Below are 23,105 nucleotides of genomic sequence, written 5' to 3' on the forward strand. Positions count from 1 at the left end.
AGTTAACAAGTTCAGATCGAATAGTGCGGAATGATTTTAAAATATTGAAAAAAAAAAAAAAATAAATAAAATAAAATGATCCTAAATAATTTACAGTATTTGTGTGGATAAAATTTTTCGCCTGAAAATGGTCCTATCTTACATGATTTTTCATAAATTAACATTAGCTTTAAGCCAACAGATTTGAAATTGGTTTAAGAAAAAAGAGAAATCGAAAGTGAAACTGACTCATTTTTCTAAAAAAATTAAATCTCATTAAATTAAGATTCTAAGAACATTTAATTAAATTAATTAAATTGCTTTGAAGTTTTCAGTGATAGTGTCGTGAAAAAAAAATCTCAACAAAAATGGCGAAGTGGTTGGATTTTTTTTGCCTTTTAGCTTGGATTTTAGCAGCTGTTAATGGACAACAATACAATTTAGCTAAATGTAAGCTAATGATGAATATTGTTTGAATTTGTCAAACACAAATTTTGTGTAATAATAGTTTTATCATTTTTAATGGGTTAGGGTACCTAACAATTTAAAAAAAAAATTTTTTTTTTATTATTTGTGACAAAAAAAAAAAAAACCATTTTAGAGAGTTAAATAATATAAATTCTTCAAATATATAAACACTCATTTTTGTTCTTCCACTAAAACATTGCCTAATAAAATCAGGAACAATTCATTAGTAAAAATATTTTTTTATTTCATACGAAATTTCGGGCTTTTAATGTTAATTTAATCTATTTCTGGTTGTTGTTGTTGTCACTTTTGCCGTCATACCTTGTGGTTATAATATTTGTCCTGTTCTATTTTGTATGTTTGCTAATTTCATCTATTTTTTGTTTGTTTAGTTAAGAAATAGGTTATCTTTTACGAGTAATATTGTATTGTATTGGTGACTTCGAATGATATTAAATTGTATTGTAAGCTGTTGTTGTTTTTGTAGTGTGTATTATGCTTGTGGTTATGTATTTTTTGTTATTCTTTTGCTATTTTTTTTTGTAGCAGAGTGTTGTTTTAGAAATTATACAATTTGACCCAGTGGCGTAGCTAGCCCTGTGGGGGCCCTGTATCCAAATTATTTTGGGGGTCCGTCCCAACTTTATATAATATAAAAAATTGAAAGTTGGAATTTTTTAGCAAGTGTTAATCGACATTAAAAAAAATGTCCCATTTTCAAAAAATTGATATATTTCAAAAAAAATTTTTTTTAATCCAAAATTTTATTTTTTCATAATTTTATTTTTAATTTTTATTAAAGCTATATAGCAAATGCTTTTGTAATAAAAACCTAATTGAAATTGAGTTATTTGCTTGTAGACAAGTGAAAATAATTTTGAAAAAAAGAGGTTGTCTGTAAAGCCGGTTTACGGACTATGATTTTACGTGATAACGTCGTCAGAAAAAAGGTTGTGTGCTTTTGTTTAAAATGAGTCAATTGAAGCGTTTACTTTTTTCAAACAATCATAATTTACAAGAAAAAGCAAAAAAAAAAAATACCTTTTTTATTTTCTCATTATATTAATTTTTTTATTTTAAAAGCTTACAAAAAAAATTATGCATTTTAAAAGCCAAGTATTTCTTCTTAAGAATAAAACCATTTATAAATTTTTACAATGCGCAAAAAGTATAAAAATAAATTATTGAAAACAATCAATTTCATCAAAAAAAGCAAAGAAAACATGATTTTTTATGTTCTCACGTCATTAATTCCATTTTTTGTACCCAACAACCTATAAAAAAAACTTTATACCATCTAAAAACTTATTGTCTTATCTCAAAATATATATATCGATCACGTCTATGAGACATCTATAAAAAGAGCTAGAATTTTTTGAACTCGATCAAATTTCATTAAAAAAAGCAAAAAAAAAAACATTTATTTTTATGTTCTCAGGCTATGGAATCAATTTTTTTGTTCGACAACCTATGCAAAATATATACCATGCGAAAGCTTATTATTTCACCTTTCATATGACGTATCAATATCATTTCAATGATGCCTACAAGAGAAGTTAGAATTTTTTAAAATCAACCATGTCGAATTTCCAGACTAAGATTACGGTACTTCCCACACTGGTGGCTGTTCGGGGGGGCAACAGATCTTCACTGGTGTTTTTAGGTTTTTCGCAAGTTTCTTGAATTAACATTGTGTAGCTTGTAGTTAGTCTACCAATATGTGTGATATACCAAATGAAAGGTAATTGTATCAGGATGCTCATAAAAGTTTAATAAAATTGCTATCAGCTCTTGGTCAAAAGTTATAACCTGTTGAATTCTAAAATTTTATTTTACCTTTATCTCAAAATTGTGTTTACGAAAATAATTGAAACTTAGTACACATATAGTCGTTGTCATGGTCTATCATTACTTCATATACTTTATTCCTTTATCTATTAAAGAAAAAAAGATACAAAGAAAAAACGATGAAAATCGGTAAAAAACGGTCAAAAAACATGTTTTTTTTAAAAACTTGTTTGTTCCGTTATTCAGTCAAAACTCACTTAACGATTCCAAGTTTTTGCACATGTATGCATAAGGCCAAAACCTTCATGTCCTATAAGTTAAAGCTAAAAATCAAAAATTACCCAAAAATACCCCTAAAAAACAAGGTGTTTTTCAAAAATTCATATTTCGAAACGCAGAGTGTTGGAAAAAAATGCGTATCAGACACCTAATTTTTTTTCCTTCAGAATTGTCAAAAAATTTCCTTTACCCAAAATCATCATTTTGTCATAGCCCCAACACGTGTACAACGTTTATACAAAACGTTATAGCTTTTCTTAAATGCAGTTATTCTTAAATTAATCTCATCTATCTATAACAAAAACAAACAATTCTCTACGACTTCGCGTTTAGATTTTAGCTCAAATTTCATCTTTCCGTTCTAAACCATGTTTACCCTATTAAATGACGGAATTTTTAAAAAGCTTTTTAAGCTTGAGGTTATTTTCTTTCAAATAAGCTATAGAAGATTTTTGTATCTCTAATAGTTTATTTTTAATTTTTATGTTATGTTGAAATTTTTTGCCGCACTGCGAAAGTGCGAGAGTGTAACGTTAGAAAATGGCATCACTTTTTTGTCATTAACGGAAAAATCGATCTTAAAAATCGTATTTTGTTTTTTTTTCAATTTTTTCTCAATATTTTCTGAAATAAAAGTGTTAGTGTTCTACATAGCCTAAGAAAATTTTTTAATCTAAATAGCGGAATTCCAAACATTTCAAAAATCAACAATTTTTTCGGTAACATTTTTTTTTGATTGAAAAATAATATTTTGATAAAACACCATTTAAAAAAGGTTCAAAACATAAAGTAATTTTTAACCACATTTTGTTAAAATCAAACCATTTTTGTAAAATACCTATAAAAATCAAAAAGCAGTAAATCGACAGGAGGTCTACTTTTGACAGAAATAGTAAAAAACACGATTTTTGACACCCATCCCCTTTCCCCTAACTTTTTTGTAGGCAATTATTTTTTCTTGCCACTTTTGTGTTTCTGCCAAAAAAAAGTGAACAATAAAATAGATACCTTATAGAACTTATAACAAAACTTCATAAAAATCTTGGAGTCAAAAATAGCCGCTTTCAAAAATGGTAAAAAAAAACTTTAATCAATTTTTTTATGGTTTAGATAACCCGGCCGAATTGCGATGATCTTTTTTTTCAAACGTCGGTAATTAAAAATACTTTAACCTCTATAGGTTAAAAATTGCCGATGTTGCCCTATTGTTTTTTTTTTAATTAAAATTAATTAAAATAATAAAACCAATTTTTTTTCAAAAATTTTTTGAATTTAATGATACCAAGAAATTCTCTACGTAATTTAAGGGAAAAAATATATGGGAGCAAGAGACAATCTACCATCGTTTTAGAGATAGATGCAATTTCCTCACAAACTGACTTCAAACACAAAAAAAATATTTTGAACACAACGGCAACACCTGCAATATTTTAAAATACTTAAAAAAAAAAAAAAACAGAAGCTCATTTTTATCTGTAAAATTTAAATCCACTAAATTTAATGAAGGGTTTTTGAAAATAATTGTCTTCAGCTCAGAATTTTGAAAAAAATGTTATTAAAAAACTTTAAAATTATTTTTTTTTTCAAACTTTTTCGTAATAATATTTAAATCTATTTTTAAAAAATTTTATAATCATAGATATTATTAGTTAAATTCCGAAGAGGAAAAGGTAATATATATTACAGTTAAGAAACAAAAATTCAAAATTACTTCAATTTCATTGGATTTTCTTGATAAAAACTGAAACTTTGACAAATTTATGCTTCAACAAAAACAACAATATTTAAATGTTGAACTTTGAAAAAAGTAAGATAATTTTTTTTTTTCAAAATTTCTGTTAAAAAAAGTTCTTTGAAAGTGAAATAATTTTTAATTTATCATAAACTATAATACATATTGATATATTTTTTTTTTTGAATTCAAATAAATATTAATATGACCAAGAAAATTTAAAAAATAAATGCATATTATATTACAAAACTATTTTTAAAAAATGACTTGTTAAAATTTTTTGCAAAATTCTGAGTTTGAGGACCATTTTTTCAATAACGCTGCATTCAATTAACACAATTTTAATTTTACAAATAGAAATAAGTTCCTAGCTTTTTAAAAACATATGCTTAAATATTGTAGGTGTTGTCGTTGTGTTCAAATAATTTATTTTGTGACGGTCGTATCTCCTGATGTATTGTTTGACGGTCGCTTAGATTATGCAATTAATATTTTTAGGGGTTCCTTTTTTTCAAAAAAAAAAAAAAAAAAAAAAAAATCCCCTGCCTAAAATTCTCAAATTTAAAAACTTTCCTTTTGCATAAGCTACCAGCTCTATTAATCTACAGAGTTTCAAGATTCTACAGTAATCAGAAGTGCTCTAAACCATTTGATGACAATTCAGCGAAAATGAATTGAAAATCTCAAATTTTCGATATTTTTCTTTGTATACACCTCAAGACCCATCACTGTACCAAATTACAAGTTTCTACGATAACGGGAAGTTCTCCATAATTTTGATGATATGTCAGTGAGGCAGTTTCGGTTTTTGCGATTTTTGAAGCCCTATAGCTTAGGAACTGCTCAGCCTTGGTAGTAAAATAGTAGATAATATTTCTGTTAAGTATTTGTGGTTTTTTATTTTGTTTTGTTTTTTTATTCTATTTTAATTTTGATAATTGTACCTAAGTAAAAATAAATAAAACCTATGATTTAAATAAAAAATATTTCAGTCCCTAATCGTATTCTGAAAGAAGGAGAAAGTTGTCAAATAAAAACAGGCGGCCCAGGAGTTTGTACATTACTAACATCGTGCGAAGTTTACCTTGAAGCATTGAAAACCGAATCCATCGAATATAGTTCCATAGTTCGTTGCTCTTTTAAGGGTCAAGATGAAGTTATTTGTTGTCCACTTAAAACAACAGAAGAATTATTTCCAGGGTAAGTATATCTAATATAAGTATTTTACGCTCTTATAAATATTAAAGTTGGAGACTATAGCGTCGAAAATACAACAAATACAACTTACTTAAAATTCGTCATAATTTTTATATTTTTTGTTTGAAAACATCTGGCAACACTTTCCATTTGCTTTCCAATTTGACATCTGTAAGTTGCGATCTCTCTTAGCCAACATTATGGTGGCCAATGTTTTGTAGTTTTATTCTTGTTCATAATCGTATATGACATTGGATTTTTGTCGCTAGTTCTTAAACTAACAAAGAAAGCCCATGAGAATCAGCCACTCATATAATTTTACAGAGCTTTATTTATTTCGAATTTATACCTCAACTTTTATTTTTAGAACTTTCAAAGGAGTAGAAGAAGTTAGTGAGGGACCTACTGAGGAACTTATTGAGACATCATTAATGGCAGGTGGGTATTGCCTTGAGCTTGTTATATTTACTTGTGAATATTAATGAAGAAACATATCCCCAACGTGTCCCGTACGACTCCAGAACGATACCGAACTTGTCTTGAGTGTGTCCCAAACGTGTCTCGAATGTGTCCCGAACGTATTACGAAACTGTCCCAAATATGTCCCCAATGTGTCCTGAATGTGTCCCGAACGTGTCTCGAATGTGTCCTGAACGTGTCCCGTACGAACGTGTCCCGAATGTGTCCCGAAAGTGTCCCGAATGTGTCCCAAATGTATCCCCAATATGTCAAAAACGTGTCCCGAATGTGTCCCAAACGTGTCCCAAATGTGTCCCGAACGTGTCCCGAATGTGTCCCAAACTTGTCCCGAATGTACACAGTGTACACAAATATATACAGTGTCCCGAATGTGTCCCAAATGTATCCCCAATATGTCCCAAACGTGTCCCGAATGTGTCCCAAACGTGTCCCAAATGTGTCCCGAACGTGCCCGAATGTGTCCCAAACTTGTCCCGAATGTGTCCCGAAAGTGTCAAGAATGTGTCCCGAATGTGTCCCGAATGTGTCCCGAATGTGTCCCAAACGTGTCCCAAATGTGTCCCGAACGTGTCCCGAATGTGTCCCGAACGTGTCCCGAATGTGTAACGAGCATGTCCCAAATGTGTCCCGATTGTGTTCCTAACGTGTCCCAAACGTGCCCCGAATGTGTCCTGAATGTGTTCCGAACAATATGTCCCAAACATGTCCCGAATGTGTCCCGAAAGTGTCCCGAATGTGTCCCGAAAGTGTCAAGAATGTGTCCCGAATGTGTCCCGAACGTGTCCCGAATGTTTCCCGAATGTGTCCCGAATGTGTCCCGAGCATGTCCCAAATGTGTCCCTAATTTGTTTCTAACGTGTCCCAAACGCGTTCCGATTGTGTCCCGAATGTGTCCCAAGCGTGTCCCAAATATGTCCCAAATATGTCCCGAATGTGTCCCGACCGTGTTCCAAACGTGTCCCGAATGTGTCCCGAATGTGTCCTGAACGTGTCTCGAACGAACGTGTCCCAAATGTGTCCCGATTGTGTTCCGAACGTGCCCCAAACGTGTCCCGAATGTGTCCTGAACGTGTCTCGAACGAACGTGTCCCAAATGTGTCCCGATTGTGTTCCGAACGTGCCCCAAACGTGTCCCGAATGTGTTCCGAACGTGTCCTTAACGTGTCCCAAATGTGAATGTGTCCCCAATATGTCCCAAACATGTCCCGAATGTGTCCCGAAAGTGTCCCGAATGTGTCCCAAATGTGTTCCGAACATGTCCTTAACGTGTCCCAAATGTGTCCCCAATATGTACCAAACGTGTCCCAAATGTGTCCCGAATGTGTTCCGAATATGTCCCGAATGTGCCCCGATCGTCTCCTGAATGTGTGCCAAATGTGTCCCGAATGCTTCTGAACGTTCGGAACACGTGTGAAAAATGCCATTGTACTTTTTTTTAAAGTCAAAACCGTTAAGAAAGATGTTTTTTTTTAAATTTTTTAAAATAAGTTTTATATAATTTATTTTTTATTAGATATTAAAATGTATACAATTTATTAAACTAAATTGCTAATAAGTAATAATTATATTCAAAATATTTCAGGACAAAGTTTAAAGGTAGGAGCTAGTTGTAATGCAAAAACTGGCGAACCAGGAGTTTGTAAATTACTATCAGCATGTGAAGTTTATTTGGAAGGACTGCAAAAAGAAATAATCGAATACAGTTCTATTAATATTTGCTCATTTATGGGTCAAGATGAAGTCATTTGCTGTCCAAATAATAACTTACCCGCAAATCATAAAACGCTAGGACATATTCCAACAGAGTAAGTTCTCAAAAAAGAAAAATCACATTATACTTCCTTTTACTTAAATGTTTGACTTTAATTTTAAGACCTCCGAGAATGCCACGACCACCTTTTACTGGCACAATACCAAGACAAAACAACACTAAAGTGGAGAGACCATTTCGTATGTACTATTTTAATACATGAACATTTTACTATGTATACCTATTAGATGTTTACTTACTTTGTTATCAGTATGTTTTATACTTTGTCTATAGCAGGGTAAGAGTATTGGTTTCGTGTCAAAAAAATTAATAGATTTTAATCAAAACCGATAGGATGATAAATAATTCCAAAAATGTAGTTTTTAAAATGGCATTCCTTCAATCTTGTCTATCTGAACGTCAGTTCATCTGTGCGTTCACGTGTACACATTTTCATTGCTTAAAGAAGGGGACATACTTTCTTCAAATTTAGTACATAAATGACGTCCAATGACACTTACAGTTTCATTTATATCTTACCACACTGATCCCCTTTTTTTACCCTCATGTGTACCCTTTTACCTCTTTACAATATCATACATATAGCCGCCTTGGTCAAAAGTATAGAGCTCCTCAATAAAATGTTTTTTTTTTTTTTTTGTTAAATCTGCTTATTGGAAAGCGCGGTCTTGTTACCGATGTCACTATTTTTGATGATTATGCATACCCCAATTTTTTTTTGAATCCAAAAAAATTATTTTTGTAAAAAACCTTTCTATATATTTTTTTTTATTACGAGAAAATCAGTCATCAAGAAAACACCGCAGAATTAAAAAACAAATTAATTTTTTTTGTTAATCCAATTTTTTTTTTGTAAAAAACCACTTCTATACAAATTTGTGTCATTAAAATTGATCAAGTTAACGAGAACATCAGTCTTCAGGAAAACGGTTGTGGAGAAGAATGAAATCCCAGATAATTTTTTTTTTAATTCAAAAATATTTGTTTTTTGTAAAAAAAATTTTATTTATTAAAATTCGTTTGCGTAAAATTCAGACATCAAGGAAACGGTTCCATTGCAATAACATTTGTTAAAAAAATATTAAAAATCAATGGTTACACCTACAAAAACGTGCTATACATTTTTGTAAAGCCAAAACCTCGTCTTTTTAAGTAAGCCATTTATGGCATAGTTTTTGAAAAAATTAATTCTAAAAATCAAAAAGGAAACATTTTTTTTTTTACTTCTGATTTTTATAACTAATGAAGGATGAAATCCACTGCCATTCGCATTAAAGTCTTTATCTAACTATGCAAACATTTATTAATTTTTGAGTAGGTACCTATAACCTATTGTAAAAAAAAAAAAACGGATGAATTAAGAATATATTTACCTTTAACCTCAAATAACTTCTGACTGAGTTGATTAAATGAAAAATTACTACAGACTTTTTTTTGTAGAGCTTTAAAGTCTCTATAAACGCTTCCAAAGATTTTCATTATTTTTTAAAACTAAATTAAAAATACCTGTTTTTTTTTCAATAAAAAAATATTTCAGAAAAAATTCTAAAGGTTGGATCGATTTGCCAAACAAAAATCGGTGAACCAGGAGTTTGTAAATTACTCATAGCGTGTGGCGTTTATTATGAAGGATTAAAAAAGCAAACTATCGAATACAGTTCTATAGCAATATGCACATTTATAGTTCAAGATGAAGTTATTTGCTGTCCAAATAATAGCTTACCTACAAATCATAACACGCTAGGACATATTCCAAAAGAGTAAGTTCACAAAAAAAAAAAAAACATTTATATATACTTTGACTTATATTTTTGATTTTGTTTTTAGAACTCCGATAAGGCCAATACCACCGTTTGCTGGGACAATACCAAGCCAAAACAACAATGGATTTGGAAAACCAAGTATGTACTGTTGTTAGCACTTGTAAATTGTATCATTGCTAGCAGTTTTTGGATCCTGTACAAAGGGATTTTTGGAATTATTTTTTTTTATTAAAAATAACGGTATACCTGTCATATACCTACCGATTTTGGAAAATTTTAATTTTCTCAAAAACGGCTTCTATAAAGGACTCCGCACATTTTGTATGGGAAGTGGCCCTCGGTGAAATTGTTTGAAATTTTAGTATGTTGTTCTCTTGAAGCTCCCGATCAAAAGCGATCCTAAAAACCTATGAATTCCACTAAAAAATAGCCCAAAACACAATATAGAGAGTTACTATCCCTTATAAAAGGTTTGAGATAGTCATTGGAAAAAACCCGTTATCTTAAAAACTGTCCATTTTTCAACTTTCTGCCCATATCGGCTTTTGATCGGGAGCTTCAAGACAACAACATACTAAAATTTTAGACAATCTCACCGAGGGCCACTTCCCATATAAAATGTGCGGGGTCCTTTTCTAACTTTCTCCCAAAAGAATTGCTTTATTCCCACGATTTTTTTTAAACAATAGCATTTACATACATTTTTTATATAAATCAAAAACAAAATTTTTTTTTGAAAAATCAAATTTTTGAAAATAGAACATTAAATTTTCTGAAAATTTGGTTATAAAGTTAAATTAAAAATATATGTAGTTTTTTCAATAAAAAACTTTAATATTCTAGTAAACGTTTACAAAAAGAACAAGTACGTGCAACATAGTCCTGCATTTTATATTTACACATAATGTTTTCTTTATGAAACTGTATTACTAATAATTCAAATTGAAATATTTCAGAAAGAATTCTGAAGTCAGGATCGATTTGTCAAACAAAAACCGGTGAACCAGGAGTTTGTAAATTACTATCAGCATGTGGAGTTTATTCGGAAGGATTAAAAAGGCAAACTATCGCATACAGTTCTATAGCAATATGCATATATAATAATTGGCAAAATGAAGTTGTTTGCTGTCCTTATTATGAAACACCTTCATATCCTCAATCAACAACAGAATTCATAGCTTCAGGGTAAGTATAGTATAAACAGTTAACAGGTTGCTGGATTCTATATCTTAATTAAATTAATTTGAGATATACCTTTGTGGGTCAATTTATTAATATCGTATCTATATATTCAGGTTTTTTGTTTTAATTTACTTAAAATATTATAAATTCATAACTTTGGCAACCCTATTACTTAATTTCTTCTGCTTCTTTCGGTTAGAGTTCTTTTATATTCACTTAAAGCTTATAATAGTATGAAGTTTTAGTCACTTAGCTCATTTAAAAATTTTGAAGACATCTGGCAACCCTTGTCTTCCACTTTGACATTAACATCTGTTAGTTGGGATTTCTCTTAGCTATCAATATGACTATCAACACCTTACGACGACGTTAAATTTTTGTCGGTAGCTCTTGAACTAACAAAGAATGTACAAGCGACCCAGTTGTTCATTTTATTCCACAGAGTTTTAATAATTTAGATTTTAACATTTGTTTTCAGACCTATCAATGTGCCAGAAACAGTTACTGAGGGACCTATTGAGCAACCAGCACTGCTAGGTATGTGTATTCTCTTGAACGCTATTAATATTTTATTTAAGAAGTTGAAGAAACAAAAAAATTATTTTTAATTTTTTTTTAAATATGTAGGTATTTCAAAATTAATTTTTGAATAGTAAATTTTTTGAAAACGACTCGACGAATTTTTTTTTTATATACATAATAACAAAATTTAAGCTAAAGCCCATTTTAATAAAAAATTATTTGTTTATAAGTTTTTATAAAATTAAATTAAATGTATATAACTTTTTCAATACTAAAATATTTTAGAAAAAGTTCTGACGGCAGGATCGATTTGTAAAACAAAAACTGGCGAACCTGGAATTTGTAAATTACTATCAGCATGTGGAGTTTATTTGGAAGGACTGCAAAAAGAAATAATTGAATACAGTTCTATTAATATTTGCTCATTTATTGGTAAAGATGAAGTTGTTTGCTGTCCAAATAATTACAATCCCAGAAATCATCCCAAAACATCAGGATATATTCCAACACAGTAAGTTTTTAAAAAAATACAAATACTTACAGGGTGTCCCGGAATAAGATAATGGCCTTTTTAGGGGTTTGATTCTTGGGTTTATTCTAAGAAAAAAAAAAAAAAAAATTGTCATACAGAATAAATGTTAATAAAAACAGTATGTCAATCACACATTTTTCAAAACAAATTGCCCTCAAAATAAAAAATTATCATGGGTTAGAAAAATTGAAAAGCCTTAAAGAATTCTTATCTGAGCAATTACATAAGATATAATAATTTTTTAAATGCAGTTAAAAAAAAAATATTTTTCACTAAAAATCAAGATCTTAACGAAGTTTTTATCAATCGTAAAAATTTTGAAGACATCTGGCAACCCTTGTCTTCCACTTTGACATTAACATCTGTTAGTTGGGATTTCTCTTAGCTATCAATATGACTATCAATACCTTACGATGCACATAGGAGTATTGTCATAAAATACCTGGCCATAATTATTTTTCGTGGTTTTTGTTATTATTTTTGTTTAAAATGAGTATTCCTACAAGAAAATACAATACCAAACCTAGTTTTTGTTATTTTTATTTCTTTATCAAAAACTCAAAAATTTAATTAATTAATGGCCTGTACTCCGCCTGTCGTCATTATTTTTCTCAAATTTTTTTCCTCATCCCTAATACGCAATTCTCAGTTTCTTTTCTCTCTTTTCCAACCTTAATTAAGATCACCCAAAATAAAATACACTAATATTAATATACATCAGTAAATTTAATTTAAAAATAAAAAAACGTTGCATACAGTAAGGAGTAGTTTCTATCATAAAATGAAGAACTAATTGACGCTCAATTCCCTAAAGAGCACGTAAGAGCACCCAATTTTTGTTGCATTGTGTTAAAGAATATATAAACTAAGTAATAAGTTTCAATTCATCGCAGAATAACGGGGTATACTAAAACAAAATCATTAAAGATCAAATAATAACTTAACAAAAATATCAAGTTTTTAGATACTAGTTCTAAGCCCGAATTGAAATAAAAAACACCATCTAACATTTCCAAAACTATATTAAAATCGTTAATAAATAACTGAAGAAGAATTCACCATTAAATTTTTTTTAGATTTCTATCACAACACTTCGATATCTCATATAGAATACCAAAATACTTCGCATTCAAATAAAAATGAGGTAGATGTAACAGTTAATTTTGAACTCATTTTTTAACAAGACACGATCGAAAAACAAAAAAATGAGTGCAGCATATTGACACATGTTTATTTTGCAACCACTTTGCCAAACTTTTTGGTGTCAATTTTCATTTTCAGAAAATCGACTAATGACCAGGTTTTTACTGCAAATACTCCTATGTGCGACTTTGAATTTTCGTCGGTAGCTCTTGAACTAACAAAGAATCTACAAGCGACCCAGTTGTTCATTTTAATCCAAAGAGTTTTAATAATTTAAATTTTAACATTTGTTTTCAGACCTTTCAATGCGCCAGAAACAGTTACTGAGGGACCTATTGAGCAACCAGCAGTGCTAGGTATGTGTATTCTCTTGAACGCTATTAATATTTTATTTAACAAGTTGAAGAAACAAAGTAATAATTTTTAATTTTTTTTTTAAATATGTATTTCAAAATTAATTTCTGAATAGTAAATTTTTTGAAAACGACTCGACGAATTTTTTTTTTATATACATAATAACAAAATTTAAGCTGAAGCCCATTTTGTTTAAAAATTATTTGTTTATAAGTTTTTATAAAATTAAATTAAATGTATATATTTTTTCAATACTAAAATATTTTAGAAAAAGTTCTGACGGCAGGATCGATTTGTAAAACAAAAACTGGCGAACCTGGAATTTGTAAATTACTATCAGCATGTGGAGTTTATTTGGAAGGACTGCAAAAAGAAATAATTGAATACAGTTCTATTAATATTTGCTCATTTATTGGTAAAGATGAAGTTGTTTGCTGTCCAAATAATTACAATCCCAGAAATCATCCCAAAACATCAGGATATATTCCAACACAGTAAGTTTTTAAAAAAATACAAATACTTACAGGGTGTCCCGGAATAAGATAATGGCCTTTTTAGGGGTTTGATTCTTGGGTTTATTCTAAGAAAAAAAAAAAAAAAAAATTGTCATACAGAATAAATGTTAATAAAAACAGTATGTCAATCACACATTTTTCAAAACAAATTGCCCTCAAAATAAAAAATTATCATGGGTTAGAAAAATTGAAAAGCCTTAAAGAATTCTTATCTGAGCAATTACATAAGATATAATAATTTTTTAAATGCAGTTAAAAAAAAATATTTTTCACTAAAAATCAAGATCTTAACGAAGTTTTTATCAATCGTAAAAATTTTGAAGACATCTGGCAACCCTTGTCTTCCACTTTGACATTAACATCTGTTAGTTGGGATATCTCATAGCTATATCAATATGACTATCAATACCTTACGATGCACATAGGAGTATTGTCATAAAATACCTGGCCATAATTATTTTTCGTGGTTTTTGTTATTATTTTTGTTTAAAATGAGTATTCCTACAAGAAAATACAATACCAAACCTAGTTTTTGTTATTTTTATTTCTTTATCAAAAACTCAAAAATTTAATTAATTAATGGCCTGTACTCCGCCTGTCCTCATTATTTTTCTCAAATTTTTTTCCTCATCCCTAATACGCAATTCTCAGTTTCTTTTCTCTCTTTTCCAACCTTAATTAAGATCACCCAAAATAAAATACACTAATATTAATATACATCAGTAAATTTAATTTAAAAATAAAAAAACGTTGCATACAGTAAGGAGTAGTTTCTATCATAAAGTGAAGAACTAATTGACGCTCAATTCCCTAAAGAGCACGTAAGAGCACCCAATTTTTGTTGCATTGTGTTAAAGAATATATAAACTAAGTAATAAGTTTCAATTCATCGCAGAATAACGGGGTATACTAAAACAAAATCATTAAAGATCAAATAATAACTTAACAAAAATATCAAGTTTTTAGATACTAGTTCTAAGCCCGAATTGAAATAAAAAACACCATCTAACATTTCCAAAACTATATTAAAATCGTTAATAAATAACTGAAGAAGAATTCACCATTCAATTTTTTTTAGATTTCTATCACAACACTTCGATATCTCATATAGAATACCAAAATACTTCGCATTCAAATAAAAATGAGGTAGATGTAACAGTTAATTTTGAACTCATTTTTTTAACAAGACACGATCGAAAAACAAAAAAATTAGTGCAGCATATTGACACATGTTTATTTTGCACCCACTTTGCCAAACTTTTTGGTGTCAATTTTCAGTTTCAGAAAATCGACTAATGACCAGGTTTTTACTGCAAATACTCCTATGTGCGACTTTGAATTTTCGTCGGTAGCTCTTGAATTAACAAAGAATCTACAAGTGACCCAGTTGTTCATTTTAATCCAAAGAGTTTTAATAATTTAAATTTTAACATTTGTTTTCAGACCTTTCATTGCGCCAGAAACAGTTACTGAGGGACCTATTGAGCAACCAGCAGTGCTAGGTATGTGTATTCTCTTGAACGCTATTAATATTTTATTTTAGAAGTTGAAGAAACAAAATAATAATTTTAAATTTTTTTTTTAAATATGTATTTCAAAATTAATTTTTGAAAACGACTCGACGAATTTTTTTTCTGTCTAAGTAATTTATTTACTAAAATTCACAGTCTGGAGAAAAATAGTATAAAATGAGTTTTAAAAATTTTTTTCCCCTATTTTTAACTTTGAAATCGATTATTTCAAAAACTATTGGTAATATTATATTGATTTAAAAATTAGAATCAAATGCACAATTTTGCCTTTTGGAAATGGTATCATTTATTACTGTAAGTGTTGCCGTTGTTTTTTAATATTTTTTTTTATTTTGATAATTTTTTTTAGAAAAATGCCCCTCCCACCTAAACGGGGGGAGATAGACCCCCCTCCTAAAGAAAAAAATGTTTGTATTGAGCTCCTCTACAAAAACCCTTCATCAAATCCTGGCGCCCAACTTATTCTACTACGTGCCGAAACAACATTTTTGTTCTATACCTAAAAGTTCGAATTTCTGTATCTGGGTTGAAATCGAAAAATTTTTTTTCTAAGCCAATTTTATAGTAATTTTCATAAAAAATACCTCGATCAATTGGGAAATAAATATAGTTTTAGAATATATTTTTTAAATAGCATGTTGTTTTGAAAACATATACTTTAAATTGATGCCGAAGTTGGGCAAATGACAAAAAAAATTGAATTTTTGAACTTTGACATCTTATAAATTCTAAGTGGTTTAACTGAGTTACATGTTTTATACATTGTTAAAAAATTATATTTATCTTCTATCAGAAACTGTAAAAAAATCGAAAATGGGTAAAAAATTGTCGAAGCTAGAATTTTTTCAATGGGTGAAGGTCCAAAAAACCGTTTTTTGCCCGTAACTCCAGATTTTGGGGGTGTTAGGGGATTTTCAAATACCGTTTCGTATTCAGTGCGACTAGCTCTACAAAACCTGATAGGTCTCCGCCCGCGTATATTTTGAGTGTTACATATGTGATATGTATGTATTTCAAAATTAATTTCTGAATAGTAAATTTTTTGAAAACGACTCGACGAATTTTTTTTTTATATACATAATAACAAAATTTAAGCTGAAGCCCATTTTGTTTAAAAATTATTTGTTTATAAGTTTTTATAAAATTAAATTAAATGTATATAACTTTTTCAATACTAAAATATTTTAGAAAAAGTTCTGACGGCAGGATCGATTTGTAAAACAAAAACTGGCGAACCTGGAATTTGTCAGTTACTATCAGCATGTGGAGTTTATTTGGAAGGACTGCAAAAAGAAATAATCGAATACAGTTCTATTAATATTTGCTCATTTATTGGTAAAGATGAAGTTGTTTGCTGTCCAAATAATCATCACAGGCCAGGACATATTCCAACAGCGTAAGTTTACAAAAAAAATATCACATTTACGGCCATATTATTCACTAGTTTAAAAAATACATCTGGATGTAAAATTGTCAAATGTCAAAAATAAATCCAAATCCAAAATAGTTATCCCGATTTAAACTATGAAAATAGTTAAAAAATAGTTAAAAATGACTATTTTTTTTCTCTGTGTGATAGCGAATATTATGGATTTGGATTTATTTTTGACACTCCAATTTCCTAACATCCAGATGTATTTTTTAAACTAGTGAATAATATGGCCGTTATACATTGACTTAAATATTTTATTTTTTATTTTAAGACCTTCAAGAATGCCACGACCACCGTTAACTGAAATTGGAAGACCAGGTATGTATTGTTTTAAGCACATGGAAATTTTATAATTGTTATTATAGTCTAAGAGCCCACAGCAGATTTTGGGAGTTTATGGATAACCGAAAATGGGTCATATGTATGTGTAGGTAATAGCGTCCTGATGAAGAATTCGAAAGTCTGGCAGGTTTATTTCACGGCATTCTATGGTTTATGGGGAGTTGGAAATGCATTTTTTCCAATTTTTGTGTCGAGTACCTATATAACCACTTTAATTCATCTAGAGCCGATAGAGGGCGATACTTTGATTCCAAAATGTTCGGTCCAAGACGTTTTATTCGCGGCATTACCCTTGCCAGACGTCCTTGAAGATTCGCGAATTAGCAATTTTCATACAAAAGTCAGAATATTATTTTTTGCAAGACTTATAACCGTCTGGTGGTAACTCTTAAAAAATCACCACTTACTCTTGATAGAAAATAAATTAGTGTCAGACGTTTTTACCACGGCACTACCACCACCAGACGTCCTTGAAGAGTCCCGAAACAGCGATTTTCAATCCAAACGGCGCTATTTCGGGTCTCTTCAAGGACGTCTAGTGGGGTTAATGCCGTGGTTAAAACGTCTGACACTAATTTATTTTCTATCAAGAGTAAGTGGTGATATTCTAAGAGTTACCACCAGACGGTTATACGTCTTGCAAAAAAATAATATTCTGACTTTTGTATGAAAATCGCTAATTCGCGAATCTTCAAGGACGTCTGGTAAGAGTAATGCCGCGAATAAAACGTCTGGGACCGAACATTTTGGAATCCTCTATCGGCTCTAGATGAATTAAAGTGGTTATATAGGTACTCGACACAAAAATCGGAAAAAATGCATTGTTCAACTCCCCATAAACCATAGAATGCCGTGAAATAAACCTGCCAGACTTTTGAATTCTTCATCAGGAAGCTATTACCTATTTCCTAAACATACATATGACCCATTTTCGGTTATCCATAAACTCCCAAAATCTGCTGTGTCTAGTAGTTTTTGGTTCATTAGTAACGGAACCTCCTATATAGAACCAATTTTTTTTTAAATCAAATTTTTTTCCCAAACGATTTGCTTTATTCCTACGATTTTTTAAAACAAAAGCATTTATATAGTTTTTATATAAATCAAAAATAAAATTTTGGAAAATAATACTTGAGTTTTTCTTGAAAAATAAAATTTTCGAAAATAAGACATTGAATTTTCTGAAATTTTAGCTTTTAATAACATCGGCACTCTTAAAAATTGGTATGTTGGCCCGGTCGGCCAAACGGACTTGAAATACGGATTCTGTGGGTCAAAATACATAAATATCGGTAGGTAGGCCTGGTCCAGAGTACATACCACTTATTTTTGTGTGTCGGTGTTTTTAATTTCTACAAAATGGAATATCTACCTACTAATTTATTATTAATTTTTTTTTCCAAAAAAACTATTTCTGAAAAATTAATTTTTTTAAAAACCGATTTAATGATTTTGAAAACTTTTAAAAATGCATCTTTACAAAAGAAATCAAAGAGCATACTTTTTTTTTGCTGAAATTCATTTAAAAGGTTTTTTTTTTTCTTATACAAAAAAAAAACTTGTATGCAAACCAGTCGTACATTTTATTTTAAAAACGGGTCTATGAATTTTCTTGTAATTTTATTTTTTTTTTATTTAGAATTTAATTTTTTTAAATTGCTAATGGTACAACTCAAATTAAAAATCCGTTAATATTTCAGAAAAAAATTTAAAGTCAGGATCGATCTGTAAAACAAAAACCGGCGAACCAGGAATTTGTAAATTACTATCAGCATGTGGAGTTTATTTGGAAGGACTGCAAAAAGAAACAATCGAATACAGTTCTATTTTTACTTGCTCATTTATGGATAAAGATGAAGTTATTTGCTATCCAAATAATGACGCAATAGGACATATTTCAACACAGTAAGTTAAAAATTCATATACTTACAGGGTGTCCCGAAATAAGATAATGGTCTTTTTTAGGGATTTGATTCTTGGGTTTATTCTAAGAAAAAAAATTGTTATACAGAATAAATGTTAATAAAAACACTATGTCAATCACACATTTATCAAAAAAAAATTGGCCTCATAGTCAAAAATTATCATGAGTAAAAAAAAATGGACAGCCTTTAAGATTTAATGTCTGAGCAATCAAAAAGATATGAACATTTTTTAAATGCAGTTAAAAAAATATATTTTTTCCTAAAAATCAAGATCTTAATGAAGTTTATATCAATCGTATTAAGGGAACAATTCACAATAACATTAGTAAAGGCATACTATAAAGTAAGGGTTTTCTTAAATCATTTCTCAGAATAAACCCAAGAATCAAATACTAAAATGTCCTTATCTGATTATGCATGAATTGCCTTATGGGCATAAATTCTTATTATTTTAATTTAACTTTAATTTTTAGAACTCCCAAAACCAAAGTGCGATTTGGGACACTCCCGTCTAGCCAAAACAGCTCTGAAGTTAATAGACCAGCAGTCACAGGTATTTACTTTGTTTTTAACACTTGTAAATTTTTGTTGAGTATTACTTGTTTTATAGGGCAAAAAATGTTGGTTTTTATAAGCATATGGCTGTGGATATGTATGTTTCCTCATAAATTTTTAACTACTTAACACTTTTCAAAATGACAAGGTTAAAAAAAAAAAAGTTAGATCAATGGCTTAAAAAAATGCGAAAATCAAAATTTTTGTTTGCAGAAATTTGAAGTAATTTAGACTCAGTTATAAGCTTAAACCTCAATTTTGTAGTTCGATCCATTGCTATTCAAAATCCCGCTAAAATAAAATTTTCAAAAAAAGGTGAATTTTAAAATTGTTTTCTTTTCTCAAAATTATAGCTTTTTAAAAACAAAATTTGCTGCCAAAACATTAATTTTGTAGGTCCCCTCAATCATTTTCAGTTATTGCCTTTTTAAACTTCAAATTGAAATGGAACATGACTGAGAGGAGCTAAAAAAAAAAAGTGGTTGTCTATAAAGTCGGTTTACGGACGATGATTTTACGTGATAACGTTATAAGAAAACAGGTTGTGTGATTTTGTTAAAAAAAAGATCTTAAATTATTTCTAAATATTTCTATAATAAAACCATTTTTACAATGCTAAAAAAGTATTAAAAAATATTGAAAACAATCATTTTGTATGAAAAAAGTGAAAAAATCACTTCAATTACCCAAAAATCCTTTTTTTTATATAACAACCTATAATGAATTTTATACAATCTGAAAGCCTATTATTTCAGCTCAATATATTTATACAGCCCATGTCTGTGCGACGTCTAAAATAAGAGCTAGAATTTTTTGAACCCAACAGTTTTCATCAAAAAAAGCAAAACTATCATTCTTTTTTATCTTCTCACGCCATTAAATTAATTTTTATCTTTAACAATTCATATTTAGTTTTATATCATAAGAAAGCTTATTATTTCACCTTTCATATGACGCTTCAATCATATTTTTATGATTCATACAAAAAAAGTAAGCAACAGAATGAATTTAAAAAAAAAAAATATTTTTTAATACAAAATTAAAAAAAAAAAAATTATGATCCTAAATTAACTTAAATGAGTTAAAAACTTTTTCTGAGCGGTAAAGAAAATAACAAATACATAAAGCTCAGAAAAATTTTTAATTCTTTTAAGTTAATTTTGTACCTACTACAAAATTATTTTTTTTTTTAATTCACTCTGTTTGTTTATTTTTTTTAATTACTTTCAGCAGTCTTTTTTATGAAAAAAAAATATATTTTTTTAAGGAAATAAACTGGGCTTTAATAGTAAGTGAACAAAATTAATACTCATTTACGAGTTTTTTGAATAAAATGATATGAAAGTGAAAAAAAAAAACAACTTAAAAAACGAAGAAAATTGGGTTTGATGCAAAATTGCGGAGAAACGGTTGTCCGCAGAAAAAAAGTTTTGGAACAAACTTAAACTGTAACAAATTCTTGATTGGCTGTAAAAAAAATCTTTCAAAACAGACGTATTTTGGCAAAGATAAAGCCAGTTGAGGGAATGGAGAGCAAAAATCGTAAAAACCGACATAATTCGAAAACGGGACGAAAACGAGAAAATTACCTCTTAGGTTTTTCGACTTAAAATGACCTCAGGAATCCATGGTTTTCGTTTGGGGCGGTGACTGTGGGACACCCTATATAATCCTTGTTCGGATTTTAAATCCACCCAAAACGGTCGGTGCAGCCCAACTTTGCGTATTCAATTATCCCATAAGTTCAATCACTTGGATTTCATTTTATATTAAAAAATAGAAATTCAGAGACACCTTCTCTAGTCATGGTATAAAAAGAGAAGGTATGATCATTAGAGAAAAACTCAGTATTGAGAACTGTCAAAACTTATGGCTACTTAAGGTTTTGACAGCCCAGCCCATTGAAATTGTTGTTGTAAACAAATTTGTCTTGGAAATTGTTGTTGCTTTTGACTTTGCCAAATGCCAAACGTCAAAACCTTATTACCCCATTTTGTAAGATGGTGCCTCTAATGATCATACCTTGTCTTTTTATACCATGTTCTCTAGTTATTTAATTGCAAAATCGGAGGTTCCGCAAGGCAATCAAATAGGTCCTCTTTTTTTTATTTAAACAAGACAGAAGAAATTACAACGAATTTATTCCCTATTTTACCGGCTACGTGCTAACAGTTTTCGTACTTTAGATCATTTAATCAACTTCCCCCGACACTACACTCACATGCATGAATCTTTAACTCGCTTGTGTTTTTAAAAGCATGGGGCTATTATACAAAATAATAAATAGTTACATTTCCCCTTTTTTTCTGCTGAAAATTTTGACTCGAAATAAAACATTGTTTTCAATTTTGTTTTAGGTTTTAGCAAAAACATCAAACGTCTTGATATTTTTAATATTTGGCTCAAGGTGAAGGAACGTAGCAATGCTGCTAAACACCATCATGTATGGAGAATTTTCAAAAACACTTACCAAATTAAAAGTGATCAAGTAAGGAATAGGATAGTAAAGCTCTGTAATGCCATCCGTAGAAAATGGAATAAATCTTCACGAAATGAAAGCATATTTTTATCTAAAAATAATCATTGGCTTAATACTGTTGAAGTCTTCACCTCTGTACATGGGCCAAATAATCAAGTTAGATCAAAGAAAACAGTAAAAAAGCTGCTAGATTCATATGATGCTGAGAAAATTATTGCTATGGCAGGATTGTCAAAAGAACAATACCAAATTATCAACAATATAGTAAACCAAATTACTGAAGTCGAGCTATTTCCAAGCTATGACACGGTCCAAAGAGAAAAGAGTAATAGAAATACAAATATCCGCTGAAATATTGAATTTGTTTAATTCATCAGACGAAGTTATCCTTTCAGAACTCTTTGATCATACTGTCCTGAGAAGATGAAAGGCTGTAATACATAATATAAAATATTTAACCTATATCGATTGTGTTATTTTTTTATTTTTCAACACAAAATTCGACATTATCTTAAAATCAATAAATCAATAATAAAATAAAATAATACTTAAAATACAAAACTTTTTTAATATTTTGTTTAATTTTTTTTTTTTTTTTCATTTTAAATTCATTTTGACCGTCATTTTTATATAAATTGAGACCATTGCGCAGCGAAAAGTAAAATTTCATGAGTTCATAATGATTGCCACTAGGTGGCGCAATATATGAGTACTTTGTATAGCCTATAATTATCGGAGAAGCATGATGCTTAGAATGATACCAAATATGTAAAATAATGATGAGTAATTCAAAAGTTATGAGGGAACAAACAAACTTTTCTGGGGATTTTTTAAGATCTGCCATAATGTGATTTTGCATTTGGTTGATGGTGGACTTTTCAGGTCTCAACACAAACTCTTATCAACATATTAGACTGATGACGAATGATTTCACATGTTCACACGACGACGGATTCGACAGAGTGGATCTTATTTGCGATATTAAGGCAGGGGCTGATCAATAAGGCCGTGCAACACAGTGATATGTCTAATTGAACTTAAGCAGGATGTTGATTTTTCCACATTTCTAAATCTTGTTATTGGATGGGCTGTTACAAAAGACAGTGGTATGTGTTGACAAGTTTTTCTTTTTATT

The 23,105-nt window shown here is 29.6% G+C and overlaps 1 protein-coding gene across 1 annotated transcript; it reads left to right on the forward strand.

The window, feature by feature from the left end:
- LOC129907073 (uncharacterized) lies at nt 1–22,453 on the forward strand. Its single transcript, XM_055983115.1, has 18 exons — nt 1–429; nt 5,239–5,446; nt 5,811–5,885; nt 7,480–7,728; nt 7,797–7,873; nt 9,232–9,454; nt 9,522–9,595; nt 10,414–10,642; nt 11,118–11,176; nt 11,447–11,672; nt 13,134–13,192; nt 13,459–13,684; nt 15,149–15,207; nt 16,426–16,633; nt 16,941–16,987; nt 18,712–18,916; nt 19,410–19,489; nt 21,849–22,453. The coding sequence occupies exons 1-18, from the start codon at nt 348–350 to the stop codon at nt 22,319–22,321; spliced, it is 2,859 nt and encodes a 952-aa protein (XP_055839090.1). The 5' UTR covers nt 1–347; the 3' UTR covers nt 22,322–22,453.
- Nucleotides 22,454–23,105: the final 652 nt, after the last annotated feature.

This window comes from Episyrphus balteatus, chromosome 1 (genome assembly GCF_945859705.1).
Source record: "Episyrphus balteatus chromosome 1, idEpiBalt1.1, whole genome shotgun sequence".
In the NCBI taxonomy this organism is placed as follows: Eukaryota; Metazoa; Arthropoda; class Insecta; order Diptera; family Syrphidae; genus Episyrphus; species Episyrphus balteatus.